The sequence below is a fragment of the Agelaius phoeniceus genome, chromosome 3 (assembly GCF_051311805.1).
Source record: "Agelaius phoeniceus isolate bAgePho1 chromosome 3, bAgePho1.hap1, whole genome shotgun sequence".
Lineage (NCBI taxonomy): Eukaryota > Metazoa > Chordata > Aves > Passeriformes > Icteridae > Agelaius > Agelaius phoeniceus.
The window spans coordinates 55,223,792-55,241,957 of NC_135267.1; the positions used below are offsets into that span (position 1 = coordinate 55,223,792).

Genomic DNA, 18,166 nt, shown 5'->3' on the forward strand with positions numbered 1-18,166 from the left:
GCTGGCTTGGATGCTGTGTGGAGCAGACTGCCAAGCTGGGTAGGTCTTTTGGTTCTGACATGGTCCAGAGATTCCAGTGTACTTGAGATGTCCTTTGAATGCTGTTGTTCAGCATTCTTGCAGGCAATCTAAAAAATTAGAAAACTGTGTAATAGCAGCATTTGTTGGTAATGCGAAATTTAAGATAATTTGTTCTATTAGCAGCTTATGATACTGCATGAAAAATACTATATGAAAACGAGTGTTGCTAAAAGCAGAGTAATAAATGTAAGAAGAAAAAAAGAATTATGTATGAATGCTGATGGGCTAGTCTTAGACTAAATTCTCTTCAGAGTAGAGAACTTGTAACATCCTCCACAGTTCTCAGATAAGAAAAAGTTGATTTATCATCATACTGAATTTTAAAAATTAAAATATATTGACTGCTCACAATTTTCTCAAATGAAAAATTAGAATACTTTCAATTAAATAATTATGAGTTCCAGGTTTAAAAGGAAAAAGAAAACAAACAAACAAAGAACAACCCTGCCAATGACAGTTAGGTTTGTTGGTTTTTTTTAAGACACGTATTTCCTCGCGCTGGGACAAGGGTATGTAGTGATGAAAAACATAATGGTTGAAAAAGAGAGTAGAGCTCTAATACAGAAAAGGGCAGTTGGTAGGTATTAAACACTATGAGTCAGATTCACGCTGTAGCTCAGGAAGCCTTTACAGTGATTAGTCAGAGGAAGTGATCATATTCTATTAGAGGGATCAGTGTTGAAACGCTCTGTTCCTTATAATCTTTCATAACTGTTTTCTCCTGACCTCTGTTGGAGATTCCTAAAGATTCCATTTGTTGAAATATAGTCATGGACAAATGCCTTGTTAAGGAAAAGTATTCTTTAGTTGAAATCAAAGTATCTTTCATTTAGAACCCAGAATTATGATTATTACTTCAGTCCCAGAAATGGTAAATAAAAGTTGTCCATAAAACCTGAACAAAACTTAACATTGTTCCCCCTAGATTATCCAAGTTGTAGCAGACCAGTGTAAAGTATTAATGTTTTCCTGGAAGGCTGAGCTTTGGATCTGTGCTCTGCTGCAGAGCTGTGGAGTGGCTCACAATGCAGCGTGGGCACAGCTAGCTCAGGCTGTAGCTGGTGTGTGCAAGGGGGGCTAATCTTCACTGGAGCTGCGTGTGGAGTACTGTGATGATCTTATATGGCAGAGGTGTAGATGCTTAGTGAGGATTGTGTTCACTGGGACAGTTTTCAAGTACAATTCAAAAATACTTGGAAGGCAGGGGCCACATTAGAGTCTTGGCTGAAAATGCACTGTCCTGGGAACAGTGTCTTTCAAACAGGTGCAAGATAGTGGGGGGAGATGAAAAGAGTAAGTGTGCTCTGGAAAAACTCAGTGATGTCTTATTGGGAGAGTCATATTGAAAATATTGTACATCTAAACCTATTTAAACTTCTTTAAATTGAGACTGTTAGTGGTTTTTTTTTTTTCTGATTAATGACAGATGTTCCTAAAGTATTCTTAATTTCTTCCTTATTCTCTTTTCAAGGAGTAGGAACAACTTGGTTGGACAGTTTTCAAGTTGATTCTACATGTTTCTAGGAAGAAATGAATGATTTCATCACAGATGTTTATAGGAGGAGAAATAATTTAGAGTAATTAATTTTGCCAATGTAAAATTTTCACTTCAGATTCATTTGATAAAACTATCTAGGTTTGAATTTTCTAGTCTCAGTGTCATTTTGCTGTACATACTTGAGCAGGTGCCATATTTCATGCAGGACATAGCTGCATTTCAATAATTATGTGTACTTAATTGTTTGTTGTTTTAAAATTAAATTGTGAAATATTTAAAGACAAAGCTTAAAAATAATATAAATGGAAGTCATCATCTTACTAGATTAGCCTTGCCAAATAGATGAACTGCTGGTAGATAATCCTTTCAAAAATAGGGTCTATTCTAAAATTAATACCTCTGGTTTTATTTTTTTAACTTACATTTTAGTTCTGTAAAACTATCATTTCAAGGAGGTGGTTTTTTTCCCCCCATCAGTGTCCGAAGATTAAATTTGTTGTTTTTAAAATAATCAAATGGTATGACTGCTGATTATCAACTATGTCATTTGTGGTCAAGCTGTGTCTGGGATTAATATTTTCAAGTACTCTGTGGGTACTTCTTTTGATACATGGGATCTCACCTGCATCTTTCTCTCCCCACTCCCATAATCTTTATTTTTGCCTTTTTGAAGAGATAGTCAGATTGCCATGATGCTTATTACTGCCATGGTGCTGTTGTTCTATCAGCATGAGCAATGCTCTACTTTAGATTTATTTCTTCTTTATCTCTGAAATATCACAGTTCAGTGTTTAGTATTCTATTGCTTTAAACCATAACCCATATATGTTTGCTGGCAGTATAAAAGAAATCTCTTGGATTCTGTTTTAAAGGAAGGCAGTGATAGTGTGAAAAAATACTCTGAAGAAAGATGTTTCCTTGCTCACAAGTAAATATTATGCAAAAAAAATCTTCAGGCATGTGTTTTTGCTAAAATTCTCCTTCATTTGGAAAGATCTGTCAATTTCCACTTGACTTGTTGCCACCTCTTCAGGCTTCCTTTGAAGTTTTCACTCCACACATGTTCTCTCTCTCTTCACCAGGGATTTGATCAGTTCTCTAGCCATGTGCTTTTGTCCTATTTGTAGCCAGACATTTCTCATTCAGGACCTCCTCCTTGCTTCCTCTGAGGTTTTTTTATAACCTTTTGTTTGCACCATATCTTTCTCACAGCATTTTATTCTGTTTGTTTCCCGCCATGTCCTTTAGTTACTTGTAGTCAGGAGCAGAACTGAGTCAGAGCTCAGTGACTGTGTTGTTATGATCTGAGTAGGAGGAATTGGCATCACCTGTTCCTGGAGGTAACATAGCGGAAACCCAGAGGTGCTGATTGATACACAAGCAAGGTATAATTGCTGGCTGCTCCTGGCAGAGTGGTTCCCAGTGATTTGGTGTACCTGTAGATACAGTGAAGCAGAATGGTGGTTGTGATGAGGTGTACAGTTTCCCTCTTGGCAGTAAAAATCTCAGTATCACAGAATTGTTGGGGTTGGAAGGGACCTCTGAAGAGCATCTAGTTCAAGTGCCCTGCCAAAGGACAGTCACCTAGAGCAGGTTACACAGGAATGCACCCAGGTGAGTTTTAAATGTCTCTGGAGACGGAGATTCCATGACCTCCTTGAGCAGCCTGTTCCAGTGCTCTACCATTGCCAATGTAAGAAAGTTCTTCCTCAATACTGAGGTGAAACTTCTTGTGTTTAGAGACCTTGCTTCTTGTCCTAACACCACTGAAAAGTCTGGCACCTCTTGACACCTGCCTTTGAGATAATTGAGTTGATAGTATCACATAGGCAATGCAGAACAGTAGTTGTTCCATAAGTCTATCCAGCACTTCCAAAAACTCCAGGAAACAAGAGCTGCTGCTTTCCTGGGAGCAGTAGATTTACAGTCTCTTTCCTCAGTGTGAGGCAGCCACTGCTGAGTGAGTTCCAGCTGGTCTTTGGAGTGCAGCTGTTTGCCTAAACCAGCAGTGATATGACCATGTTCAATGACAGAAAATGGCTGTGTGGCCTGACCTCTCATTCAGAGCACTGAGGTATGAGGTAACACATGTTCATTGCAAAGAATAAATAATTCTCATATTCATTCCAATATTCTGCACATTTGGCTTAGCATCTGAACATTCTTTCAGTGTACCAGCCTGTAATAAAAATGCCCCAATTAAAATTTAACACTTGAGAATACAGGAAAATTAATGGTTTCTTTCCTCTCTCCCTCTAGGTGCTCATTAACAGTATTTTGCTATACTTGACATGCTTCTTCTTGTAGGCCTTTTCCAAGAACAGTTCTGTAGCAGCCCATCTGCTTTATTTAGTTGATTCAGAGCTAATGTGTGCCATGATCAGCTACAAAGGCAGGGGGGAAGAAGGTGTCCTATTTTTTGTTGCCTTGCCCTTGATGCTTCAGCTGGGGTCAGAGAGTCCCTATGAAAGAGCCACAGAGCTTACCTAGATTTCTAGACTTTAGTATGGGGCAGGCAGAGAAAGGGGGAGGTAATCTTTACAGAAACTATAGTGTAGGCAGAGAGTGGTGGTGTCTTTGGAAAAACAAATGCTAAACAAAGTTCTCAGAAGGGATAAAGACTTTCCTCCGGGACCAGGTGAAAACAGTTGCAACCCAGGAAATTGCTTCACCTTGCTGAGAACAAGATTCAAAGGAGAAGATGTGAAAAGAGACAGTGGGAAAGGAGAGGTGCTTATGAATGCTGATTTTGTCTCATATAGCTGTTGTAGTTTTCAGTATTTCAAAAGTTCAAAAGCCTTTTGATGATGATCGCTCTAAGAGGTGCAAACTGACTCCTGTTGAATTCTGAGTCCCATCGCAAGTATACATTCCCTTAACTCAAAATTTCTGAGCCCATATAGTTGTATGATTAACTTATTTCAGACTGGGGAGGACAAGTGAATTGCCTGCAGCATGGACACTTGGTTCAGGGACTGGGTACACATATGAAGTTTGTGATGCAGTCTTTCTGTAGCTGATGACTTTCCTTTGCTCTAAATGTTTTTATTATAAAGACTCTTCATAGCTGAGGTCTGTGAACATATGGAATATTTTGAGGGGAATCTACTTTCTAAGGAAAGAAGTTACTCTGCATGTACAAATGCGTTAACACAATGCCTGTAATGATATTTGTTGACCTAATCGTGACAAAATTGATGTAATGTAATTCCTTACTGCTTTAATAATTTTTCAGATTCACACTTCTCTAATTAATGGACGACCTAGTGCTGATGATCCATCACGTGAATTACTGGAGTTCACCTCTGCTCGCTTTATTCGCCTGAGATTCCAGAGGATACGGACACTAAATGCTGATTTAATGATGTTTGCACACAAAGATCCAGCTGAAATTGATCCCATTGTTACAAGGAGGGTAAGTTCTGGCAAGACAGTAGAAAGACACGTGTAGAAGTTATCTTACACTTGTAAGTGCTGTACCTGCCTTTGTTTGCCATTGGAGATTTTGGGAGTTGATGATTACCTGCTGTTGTTTTTCAAAATCCTGGTGTTGGAGAATTCCCTGTGCACTCTGTTTTGTTATCTTCTCTAGAGTAGAATTAGCAATTTTACATTTTCTGCTTAATGGTGTTATTAACATAAACACCCAACTCCTCTGGCTGCAGACATTTGGATGTAGGTGTTTGGCGAGTGTTTGCTGCTAGAATCTCTTGTCTCTTTTGCTACTCAATCCTTTGCTACTTTAACGTGCCTTGAACACTCCCTTTGAGTAGAATTTGTACTTGTACTATAAGCAGTAATAGGGCCTGAATGCAACACTTTTAGCATTTTCGTATGATCGAGGGTAGCAGTAAACATTTTGTGCTTTGCTTTAGCTTAAAAGAATGGATACAGCATTTAAACTCATACCATACCCATAGTCTGATCTTTTCCGCTGTGCTTTGTGTATGCACACCCCTGTCACTTCTTTCTGCAGTCTTTACTTCCTTTCTAAGCCGTATCTCCCTGTTGTCCTGCTGATCAAATGTTGTGTATTATTCTTGGGTTTTTTTTTTTCCTCTGATTTCTCTACTAAACATTCTCAAAACCTCTGATTTTTCAGAGTTTTCTCTACTAAGCATTCTCAAAAAGTGGTCTGGGGGATATATAATATTCCTCTTTTTTTATCACTTCCTCTTCCTGTTGGTCATCATATAGTAGGGTAACCTATCATATAATGTGGTAACCTAACTTTCCAAAACAAAAATAAGTCCTGTTATGAATGAGCGGTGTATCATTATTCTTTTGTTAATACCATTTGTCAGTGGCGGCTAAGTGCTAAGAAAATTTGCATCTTCTCTTCCCATTTCTGGTTTTCATTTTCTTGTCTAAATAGAGAGTGCTGGCTATTTCTGAAAGTCTGGAACAAGCCATTTTGTTTTGAATTTGCAACCTAGAATCTCTTCCAGTTGAGTGCAGTTATTGCAACCTCACTAATCATGAATACTGTATGTCTATGTTAAGTGGACATCTAATAATCTGATTCTAAGCCAGTAGAAACACAAAATTGAATTAGCACTTGAAAAATTACTCTAAACTCATGAAAACTGAGTGCAGGACAATACACTGGTTACTCAAACCAACAAAGAACTGTAACTTCTGTGTGAGATCTCTCCATGAAGCATCCTCAAAGGATCAAGTAGAAACTGAAACTTGCCACCCTTGTCAGGAAACAAAGGGTAGCCACAAATTATACATTTTCTTTGTGTTGGAAGTTTAACTAAGAGTGATAAGGGTTCTCATTTTGTTTGATATATTTATTTATGATCTGATAAAGAGGTTGGACACTTTAATAGCAAAATTTGCAAATAGCGCATGTTTTGTTTGATTAGCCAGCTGTGAATATGTTGCAGGACCCTTGTTGAAACAGAAGACAATGAATGAAATTCACTTTTCACAGGTTTTGTAATATAAGATTATGAATATCTTTGTATCCTTCTTTCTGTTAGGGCTCCTAATCCTCACCAAAGAAAAAAGAGAAATGGCCAAATGGTGGAAAAACAGGTCAAAAGTACCTAAATCTCAGTAATAAAGACTGTTTCATGATCATTCAAAGGCCAATAGTGAAAAACAGTTCTTCTTTCTGCAGTTCAGTGAATGCCCAAATTAGACCCAGCTAAGGTGAACAAAGGTGTTTCATCGGATTTTTCCTAGATTTTCTCCTTTTCCCATCATCATGCCTTTTTCTTTTCATATTTTCTGAAGAGAATAAATTCTACAGCATTTGACTTTTCATTATCCAGTGTGCATAGAGCCTTTTCCTATTCTCATGTTTTTGTATGCTGTGTATAAATTGACATGGCTTTTGTGACTTCAAACAAATGGAACTGTGCCAATTTACACCCTTTCTTTCACTCAGCCTGAATCTGTTGATCAAGACACGGCTTGGATTTCACTGTCTGCTATATTTGTAATAGATCAAAAAAGAAATAAAACAGGACCTGACAGTTTTGTCACAAGAAATGAATTCTGCAATTTGGCACCTGCATTTTAGAATCCACTTAGCAATTCAATTTCTGTTTTGTCTTACAGTATTACTATTCTATAAAAGACATCTCCGTTGGAGGCATGTGTATATGTTCAGGCCATGCTAAAGCTTGTCCACTGGATCCAGTGACCAATGTATGTATTTTTTTTTATTGTGCCTTATTTATAGGGTGAAATATGAGGAAAAAAACCCTGATATTGATATTCTTCAGTGTTCTGTGAATTTATGTCTGTTTTTCACCTAGAAGAACAGTCAGAAGCAGTGCAAGAATGAAGCAGTGCTAGCAGCCAGGATAATAAACATTCATACACTGTCAGCAGAGACTTTCCTGAAATGAAAGAATAGGTTTCAGATAATTCATATTGGAAGTTTCCTAGGAAAAACAGAAATCTGGGTTACACTATGTAGCTGTAGAAATGAGCACTAACAGCCAGTCTTTCTTTTCCTTCTTGATATTAATCAAGATATTTCCTAAATGATTGTCAAATATTTAATTGATGCAAACAAATGATGGCTCTAGAATGGTGCATTGGCTATGTAGGGAGTATTGATTGAATGATCAGTTAAGCCAATCTAGAAAATCATGGGCTGTTTATATTATCTTTCAACTTGTAACTCTCTTTTTTTGCACAACACCAATATAATCAAACATAACCAATATAATTAATATAGAAATACATTTTTTTTACTGATTGTCCAACTCTATGCACCCATTATCACTAATAGTGAATTTCCTGTTTACTATTACATGCCACAGTGTGGGATCTCTTCATGTACTATTTGATTAAGTAGGAGCTTTACAGGATTTAACTGAAAATCTTATTTGTATGTGGCATTAAGCCATTATGTAGGAAATAATTTTAAAAAAATTACAAAAGGTTATAGAGAATACATTTAGAGTTCTAAGCAATTTCTATGGATCCTTGTAAAAATTGAGCAAACTCCTTGGTTTAACCCTTCTGAGAATTTTCTGTAATGACATGTACAGCAAGTGTTGAGCTGTTGTTTTAGATGCCCTTAGTGATGAAGCTGCAGCATTGTCTCTGTGCCATCTGTTAGAATCAGGCCTGCCTCGGAAAATAAGTGCTGCTACTGAGATTAATGCATACTTCAGATAATTTGGCTACTAGATAAAATAAAGCCATTTTGACAAGTGTGATGTCCTGTTTTGCAGGATGTCAAATGCGTATTTGTTGTCTGACCAGGATAAAAAATAGTTTAAGTGAAACAGCTCAAGCCAGAAGAGATTTGGAGGTTTAACCGTCCAGGGATATTCTTTAGACTGAGCCATGCCAAAATAAGCTTATAAACATTATGACTGTACTTGTTAGCAGAAAGAATCTTTCCCTTAGCATTACAAGGAATAAACTTGCTGGAATTTACTGCCATGCTTTTCTGAAGCAGTCCTTGAGTTAGCCTTGTTTTGCAAAATTTATGCTTTGTCCTGTGAGCCTTGGAGTTTCTCTGGCTCGCTGGTTTGACCTTGTATGGCCTCACAAGGACCACAGAGAATCCCCTTCACTAAATAACTATCGGGAAGGCAATTTTTACTTCTCATTTCTCCAAACTGCATGGTTTTTACCTCTTTCAAGCTGCCTCTGTGGCTCAGGGAGTTTGGGTGTTCCTTACAGTAATATTTTCATGCTGGGACTAAGGTGGTCTTGTGGAGAACTGTAAAGTTACTGAAAGGCTGGACTTCAGCTCATCTATTATTACTTTAAACTCTCCTGCTATCCCTTCCATAGCATTAGTTACACAATTATAAAGTTAGATGATAAGTTGACTTTTCCAGTCAAAAAATAATATCAAGTATAAAAAAAAAGGCAATTTGTACTGGATCAGCTAACAGAATTGATTTCATTCTGAAGCAGCAGAATTGCTGCATCAAAGAGAAGGGCAGAGAATGGCTTGTTCCTTCAGGGGTCAGATCAGTTTTCCTGTATCCAAGGGCTACCTGTACTTCAGCTTATTTGTTTTATTGAGGAACTTTTCCATCGTCCTTTCTTTATCCAGTTGGAATTAAATTTTCCTGCATTCTTAGAATCTCCTTAGGTTATCTGACCAGCTGTCTTCTTTTGCTTTGTGTCTGTTTTCTTCAAATAGAGTTATAGAAGTTAAACACACTTGATGAATGCAGGATGCATAAAGGAATACAAATGAATAAACAAAGGAATTACAGAGTAGAGACATCCTTAATGTTTTCATAATTTGAACTGGAATGCATATTATGTACATGGACAGATTTTTCAAATCATCACATTTTGTAAATATTTGTTTTTCTTTTAAATTAGAAATCCGTCTGTCAGTGTGAACACAACACATGCGGAGAGACATGTGATCAGTGTTGTCCTGGTTTCCATCAAAAGCCTTGGCATGCTGGCACTCTCCTGCATAAGCATGAATGTGAACGTAAGTTGAAAGCAGCACAGAGGAGAAAATCTCTCACAACTGCTACTGAAAACTGAAATTGGGTCCAACGTGATTTTGCAGTGAATTTGGTTTCTAACCACATTGGTTTATGAATAGCATTTGACTTGATGTTATTCACTTAATTAGACTGACTCAAAAGACTTTGCAGAAAAATTACAAGTAGAGTTGTGGTTTTATTGAACTCAGAATATTTTATTGTAACATGGTAATATTTGGGGAATGCTATATTAAAAAAAAACTTCTTGAGTAGTTTCTATAATCATGATGGTTTTGTTTTGATAAAATAACAGGGCTGTATCCTGGTAAGTAAAAAAATCTCTTTACAGGTTTTTCATTATATGAAACTTTACTGGTTTAATTTCTTTATAAATGGCATTTTTATGTGTTATAATGTTCATCTTTGGTGAAACAAAATATTTTTGTATGATCAAAATGCAAGTTGATGTCTGATTTTTTTTAACAGAAAAGACAATGTATCCAGTTTTCCAACATGGAATGAAAACATATCTTGAGATATCAACTTCCCACAGGGTGTAAATTTAATTTTCAGATTTATTATAGTAAGGGTAGCTATAATTGAACTTTAACATCTTAATTCCAAAGGTGACATACCACTTATATTTCTGAACATAGTAAAATCTAATGCTCCATTACACTAAATATTTATTCATTTCTAGGATTTCAGCTATAATTTTATCATGAGTGATTAAAAATAAATAAAAAGGAACAGATATGCCCATATTTAGAGTAGCCATTGCTTATTTGTGTCCTGGAAACTTTGGTCACAGTGGTCTTTGTTTTAGTTGGGACTGTGTGTGCACTGGGAATGCATTATGGAATGAAGGCAGGGTACGTTTAATTTCATGTTAAATTTTTAAGAGACACTTAGACCCTTTTCAATCCCCAGTGAATTGTTGTACTCTCTTGGTGGAAACAGTTCCCTGGGATCTGGTTCAGATGTAAAGAGAACACCTCTCCACAATGTTGACAGGCTTTGAATTTCTCTTTATGATGAAATTATTGTTTAATACCACGGGGAAAGGGACAGTGAGCTACCTTGTTTTCACTGCAACAGATTATTAGATTATCTTTCTTGTATTTGGACCTGAAGTCTAGAGTTCAGATACAAATGTCAAAAGAAGATTTAAGATTGGGAATCCCTTTGTTCTTATATGCATATGTGCAAGTGAGATGTTTTTAGGATGTCTATCAGATTTTATCTGAATCACTTTAATTTACTCATACCATTGTGCTGCTTTCCTTACAATTCCTCTTGTATTTTAATTTAGATGACCTCTTCGTGAACTGTATGTGTATGCAACCACCAAAAGCTTTCTCAGTTATCAATTTAAACAAGAAAAAAAATCAAACAAACTGAAACAAACCAAACAAACTGAAACAAACCAAGAACATCATAATTAGACTGTGTCTGTCAGCCTCTGTATTCCCCAAGACAAAATATTGAGGAGAAAAAATGCAACTTTGCTTAATTCAATTGAATTTCAGGCTGTGCTCGTAATGGGACCACGTTGCCTTTGACAAAAGAAGTAGTAAATGAATGCTTGGACATGCTTTTACGATATATAAAGAACCAGTGATAAAATACTGAATGGCTCTTTTTTTTTATACCTCAGTAGCAGTGGGGCATCCCCAGTGGGAAAGTATTTGCTAACGCTGTCCTTCCCTTTCAGCATGCAACTGTCATGGGAAGACTGAGGAGTGTTACTACGACCAGGAAGTGGCAGACAGGAACCAGAGTTTGAACATCCACGGGCAGTACCTCGGCGGTGGGGTGTGTGTGAACTGCTCCGGCTACACCAGCGGCATCAACTGCGAGACCTGCCTGGATGGGTACTTCAGGCCAAAAGGGGTAAGTGCCCGCTCCCGCCACCCTCTGCTGCAAAGCTCGCTGCTCAAACCATCCCTTCATCAGTTTACCTTACTAAACAGAGCTTGGGCTGCCATTTCGTGAAGGTTAACTTCCAAATCTGACTACAGTGCAGCGGTTGCTTTTCACAGCTGGGAATGCATAAAGTTAACGCTCGGAGAAATAGGAAAGTGAATTGTGTTGATATGAGAGAATGCACTTGAGGTCAGGGCCTCCAGCTAGTGTTTCAATTTAATTTAAAAGAGGATATGGTCCTGTAAACAGAACTTCTGCCTCAGTAATGAATTTCAACTTTTCTTATCAAAATTCAAAGAAATATTGCTATATTTGGTATTGATGAAAGAGAGACTGTAATTTCTGTTTTTTAAATGCAATGTAGAATTAATAACCACTGAAATTCCACAGTGTTTCATGAATGTCTTTAAATTTCAGTGCAGTGGAAATTGCTTTTTGTATTTCATCGTATAAGACTGTATTTTCGTCTAAGTGGAAGCTGTCAAAAGATGAATCTTATATTAGGTTGTATTGTCAATATGAGCCATTCCTGTGCTTTAGACAGCTACACTATTAGTGTGAGCTTGAATTGCTTATATTTCATCTGTATATTTTCAGATGGGTAAATAATGGCCTTTAGTCTGATTGGTGTTCAGTCCTCAAAGAGAGAACATCAGCAAATAGCAGTAATTACATTTTCCCTGATAGACTAGATTTAGCCTTACAACTTGAGAAAAGGAGTACTGAGAAACAATTTCTTCAACAGCAGGGCACTTACTTGATTTTTTCCTCTGTTTTAAGTTATCATCCAGCTAAAAGGGATTTGATATATATGTGTGTATTTGTACAGTATATCCATACTATCTGTATGTATCTAGTTAATGCAGAACTTCAAATTTATATTCCTAGTGTGATATTAGACCAAGGTTTAAGTTTGGTTGAGGTAACCTCTCAAGAACAAAAGGAAATTGTTCCATTGTTTAATGTTCACTTTTCTTCACTTACTCACCTTTTTTCTCTCTTACTGACTAGCTAGCATTAGTTAGTTTTTTGAATCATGTTGACCAGAACAACTGATCTTGTCAATATTAATTTAGGTAGTAAATGCTTAAAATCTACTTTGTTACATTTAATGATTTTAATTATACAAGGTTCTGTTATCTCTACACCTGGTATTCTTTTAGCTGAATACATATTTGCATCTAACTCACTACATATTTCTAAATAAAAATCCCAAATGTAACTTTAATTGAATCACGTGACCTAGAATCACTTATGTTGAAAGGTCCTCTAAGATTGAGTCCAACCCTTAACTTAACACTAAACAATGTCCTTGAGTGCCACATCTAAACATCTTTTAAATGCCTTTAGGGATGATGACTCCACCACTTTTTGGGGCAGTCCATTCCAATGTTAGACAAACCTTTTTGTGAAGAAATTTTTCATAATATCCAATCTCTGGTGCAATTTGAGGCATTTTCTTCTTGTCATAGTCTGCATGGACTATTTATCAGCTGTTTCATTTTTCTTCAGGTATAAGCCACCTATACAGAAGTAATTTTCTCCTACTTTTTAAGATGTAAATAAAAGTTTCCAAATATTGAAGGGAAGGTTTTTTCTTCTAACATCTTTATTTTTTTAGGTATTGCCAGAAAACCCAGATCCATGTCAGCCATGTTCCTGCGATCCAAATGGGTCTTTAAATGATACCTGTGTCAAGGATGAGAAACATACAGAAGGAGGTAAGATCCCTCAAATATAGGGATGTTAAAGATGAAGATCGGCAATGGTGAAAGAAATGTCGAATCACATTTTTGGTATCTTTAACAAGAAAAAAACCCAAAAGGTTTGGTTTTGGTTTTTTTTTAATTTTACTCATGCAAACAGTAATCTAGCTGCAATGTTTTGATTTTTTTTCCTTTTTCTTTTTTTTTTTCCTTTTTTGAAACTCATACTCCTAATTTGTTGAAGCTTCTTTCAGATTCATGGCTGGGAAACTTGTATATGTTTGGAAGAAAATTCCCAGTGGAAAATACTGAAGAATTTTGGCATTAAAGAGCTTTCTTCTTTTATCACAGAGATTAAAACTCATGCAACAGTGATGTTTGTTATATCTTCTCCTATCTAAGCATATTTCCATTTGAAATCTAAAACTTATTCTCAAAAGGTATTTACTTGCTTTCTGTGTTATTCATGTAGGATTACAAGATGCTTACCATTGCCCTGTAAAAGCTGTCTTCACATAGACAGTGAACTGTTCATTGGGCTTTGGAGACAATGAATTGCCATTTTTTTTTTTGCTTCTTTCATTGTAAAACATCTGAAAATACTGTAGGAAGACAACAAAACTCAAGGTCGGTTCTTAAGAGATTTATAAATTGGGCTAATTACAATTTATTGATGAGATGTAGCAATCCTTTAAAATAGAGATCAATAGAACATAAAAGCAATGTGGCAGGGATGCAAAGACAGGGCCCATAATCTGCTGTAACAACCATGTACTGATTGCACCAGTTCAATAAAATTATACTGATTTACTGTCCCAGTGGTGTCTCTGGTGGGTTGTCTTGGCCAGCTGAAGCTGCCCACCCAACCACTCTCTCACTGCCCTGCTCAGCAGAACAAAAGATGAAGCAACTCATGGGCCAAAGTAACAACCAGAAAATCATTTTCCAATTATCATCCTTTATTTGGGGAAAGTTAACTTAAAGTTAACTGCCAATTTAAATAGTTTCAGATAGTGAAAAAAAAAAAACTATTAAGTATACACTTCTTCCTCTACCTTGTTTTTTTTTTCCCCAGACTCAACCTCACTTCTTCATTCCAGACTGTTCCTCTACCTCTTCCCCCAGTACCGCAGGTGATGCAAGATTGTAGCAAGCAGGAGTCATAGTACTGGTCATGACAGTTCCTTTTTGACACTCCTTCCTCCTCACACTTTTCCCGAGCTTCATTGTTGGTGCTTCCCATGGACCTACATCTTTCACAAAAAAAAATTTTCTCTACCAGCAGTTCTCCATGGGATATTTCTTCTTCAAGAAATATCCAACATTTCCTTCATGGAAATGCAGTGTGGATATCTGCTCCAGCCTGGTTTCCTCCAGGGGCTCCACGGTGTATCCTGCTCTGGACCAGGAGCTTCTCTTTCCACTCCTTCCCCTTCTCCATTCTCTGACCTGGCTGCCTGAGGGGCTGTATGCCCTGTTGGGAGCTGTCTGTGTCTAGCACAGCCTTTTCCTCACAGAGGCTGCCCTTGCTGCCCCCTCCCTGCTGCCAGCACCTGGGCATGGATACCTGGAGCAGTGTATCACGTGGAGTGATATGAGAGACAGTAGGAGCAGAAGGGAGGATGAATCCCAAAGCTGGCAAAAACACAGCAAGGCTCTTCAGTGCCTGTACCAAACCTGTGGATGAGACTAAAACAGGTTACACATGACAGACAATACAACAAAGGAACCTCTCAGACTGTGATTTTGAGATGGGGAATGATTAATTCAAAAAAATGTGATGTCCCACTTGCATGTTACGCAGCTGCTTGGTCTCTGACTCCTGTCGCTGCTGCAGTCTTTCTTTTCACACCTTCTTTTCTGGCCCCTGGTGTGGGTCATCTTCCTGGGGCCTGGCAGCTGATCAGCACTTAATAGGCTGACAGCTCCTCTTTCACAAGAAGAGGAAAGCAAAAGGATAGAGACATTTTTCTGTCTTGTTTGTCAGTAATGGTGTCCTTAGGAGCTCTCAAAATGTCTTACGCCTCTGAGCATTCAGCAGATCTAAACCATCTCATGGTTGCTTTCTAAATCTGCTTATACTTTCTGAATCTGACAAGGTGGTACTGTACTTTGACACCTTGCTATGTCTCCTTCTGCCTTTTTAGTGCTCTGATCTTCTTTCTGGCAAATTCTTCTCTTGCCTCATTTGTGAATATCTCTAGGAAGAGAATTAAGCTCCTGTTTGGATCATTAACAGTGTTTTTCTAGAAAATCTATAAGCATGTCATACTAACATGTTGAGGATAATATCTTGGATTATTTTTTTCTGCTTTTCCACCTTGTACTTTTATTGCAGGTAGCCAGTCCTGCTCATCTGGCCCCAGGCATTCAAAGAAGCTGTTGAATGCTCTAGTTTCTCCAGTCCTGAGGACCAGAGTTCTTTTGTTCTCTTCAAAAAATGAAAACTCTCATCTTTTTCTGCCTTGACTGTAACTAGCTTTTTCTCATCTACCTGAAATTCACCTCATGCTTCTGTGGTTGGTTGGAGGCCTGTTGCTTTTGAGCATGTTAGAGTATTCCTAATTTCTGTTGAATGTGTTACTTGCAACAAATAAATGATTTTTTTTCCTTTATTCCTTTCTAAACTCATTGCTGCCTTCTGCTTCCAAGTTATTTACTGTGGAGGTTATTCTGTCTCCTTAAACTATTTATTCTCATATGTGACAAGCACAATTGTTGTTTAGATAACTGCCATCATGTAAGAAATTCCCTCCCCACAGTAGTCCATGCATTTGTTCTTGGGACCAGCTGTCTGTGCCCTGCCCAGTCTTGGAAGTCTAATGAGAAGTAGACACTTTGCTCTGTCTGAACAGTGGCCAGAGGATAATTTTGATATCTATCTTATTATTTTTCTATTTTAACACTACAACAACAAAAATAAGCTAGCTCTACATATATCTGGGCATCAAAGCTATTCTGCCTACAATGGACTTGCTCTTTGTTCTTACTGTTTATTTGCCTTTTTTTTTTTACTTGTACTAAATAAGTTTCTAGCACATTAGGAAAAGTGTTTACTTCCCGCTCATTATGTTTATAGTTCTTGAACTAGTCACATATTTGTAAATGTAATGTCTTATTCAACAAAAGAGACACAATAATGTGGGTTGAGAGGAAAAGCCTTTCTAATATTTCTTTTAAGAAAAGATTCCTGTGGTAACAAGAGGTTGTTTTAGAATCAAGAGCGAGTCTGGATATAATTTTTAGCATAAAACTATCCTGAAAGAACATCACTTCTTCCCTTTTTTCCCTCTGACATTTGTATTCAGTACACTGATAAAATTCTTTTTACTGCATACTTCTCACCCTGGGCAGCAATTTAGTTTGAAGCACTGGTGAGTGTTCATAAAGGAAAAGCTGGAAAGCATGGTCTGTCTGAAGGAATCTATCTGTTCACCAGTGAACCAGAATGAACACTCTGGGTGGGTTGAAATACATCTGAAAGAGTCAATGGCTGGTTGTATGAGGGTAAATTGTTTGCTTGGTGTAGGATGGGAATATGCTGCTTAAATGTGTGCTAAGTAAATGCTTTGAGCTAGTAAAAGGCATTAAACTAAAATGGAAATAAGATCGTAAGGAACATCACTGGAGATATAGAGTCACTGTGAAGAGTTCTCAAGTAAAATAAAGCTGGAGGCTGTACATTGTCTGATCTTGAATACAGTAGGTAAGCAGCAATTAAAATGGAAAATTGTAGCAAATGCTATAATAACTGGTGCATTGATGAAATGCATCAAGAGGATTTAAATTACTGCATCCTGTAGTCATAGTCAAGTTTTGCTAGATAAGAGAGGGGCATAGAGAAGCTGTTTTATAATATAGCATTCATTGTTTCAGCAAAGAAAGAAGTATCATTGTATTTTATGTATAATTTCCATTTTGATCTCTTTGTCCTCATGTGTCTCAGTCAATAGTCTAAAATCAATTGCTTGCAAAGTGTGCTTTTGGTTTTGAATCTTCAAGAATGATTTTTAAATATTCTTTCATGGCAGTCCTTTATCTTATGTGAGAAATACAAAAAAGATAAATTTAGGCTCAGTCATAAAATAAACTGACGAAGATTCCTCTAGATTTTGTAACTGGATGGCAATAATTCTAAAACTGAACTTTTCCATCTGCATTCAATTCATCCTAATAATAACTAAACTTAACTGTTGCTGATATTGCAGTGTTCCATACAGAAGCGAAGGTCCAACCATCTAGAAGTATTCTGTACTCCAGCAATTAAGGCTTTCTCCATGAATTGGTACTCTTGTTTCAGGCTCTAATGGCTAGAATTTAACAAATAACCATTTTACAAATAGCCCTTAAGCACCTGCAAGAACTGACAGGTTTGGAACATGGCAGAGTTTTATGAGTCAGTCTTCAGGGCATGCTATATTTTTCTCCCCTATTGGCTCTTTAAGTACAATATAATCCCAATGACAGATGTTTATTTTTGCTGAAAAAGTCCTCTGACATTTTAGGATAAGTAAGATCCAGACATCTTGATCTTTATTCAGGCTTTGTACTATTTTACTCAGCAAGCAGTCCCACTGACTTCCATGAAATTATTTTTTTAATTTATAGGCTGTTGAACAGGACTTGAAAATGATAAGAGGCCATTCCTAGGATTGCAGATTTTTTGAGGGTCTGGTTCATGCTTTTGCATGCATTTATTTTTGTGCAGCTTTGAAAGACTGCTAGGCTAGGAAAAACTAACTGGTAAAACTCATATTTCAAGATGACTCATCCTCTAGGGTGCCTTTTCAAAGCCTCTGCATGCTGAAAGACAGGACAGAAACTAATAATATGCAGGCAGAAAACAGGGAATAACAGCTTCATCAAATAAAGCCCCATTCAAACAAGACCTATGAAGGCACAGACCAAAAGCGGAAGATGTCCATCTTCTGAAATATCAGTTCATTACAACAAAAACTAGAGACAGACCTGAAACATCTGCCCTAAATTGAAATGTAGTTAGACTGTTGACATATTGTATA

The 18,166-nt window shown here is 37.2% G+C and overlaps 1 protein-coding gene across 3 annotated transcripts in view; it reads left to right on the forward strand.

Annotated features, from left to right (window-relative positions):
* The window catches only part of LAMA2 (laminin subunit alpha 2), a 335,441-nt gene that overhangs the window by 115,319 nt on the left and 201,956 nt on the right, over positions 1–18,166 (forward strand). For all 3 annotated transcript variants that reach the window (XM_077175288.1, XM_077175290.1, XM_077175289.1), the window contains exons 5-9: positions 4,815–4,994; positions 7,151–7,240; positions 9,398–9,515; positions 11,228–11,406; positions 13,061–13,160. In XM_077175288.1, coding sequence (XP_077031403.1) covers positions 4,815–4,994; positions 7,151–7,240; positions 9,398–9,515; positions 11,228–11,406; positions 13,061–13,160 — 667 coding nt within the window. The remainder of the gene's footprint in view (positions 1–4,814; positions 4,995–7,150; positions 7,241–9,397; positions 9,516–11,227; positions 11,407–13,060; positions 13,161–18,166) is intronic.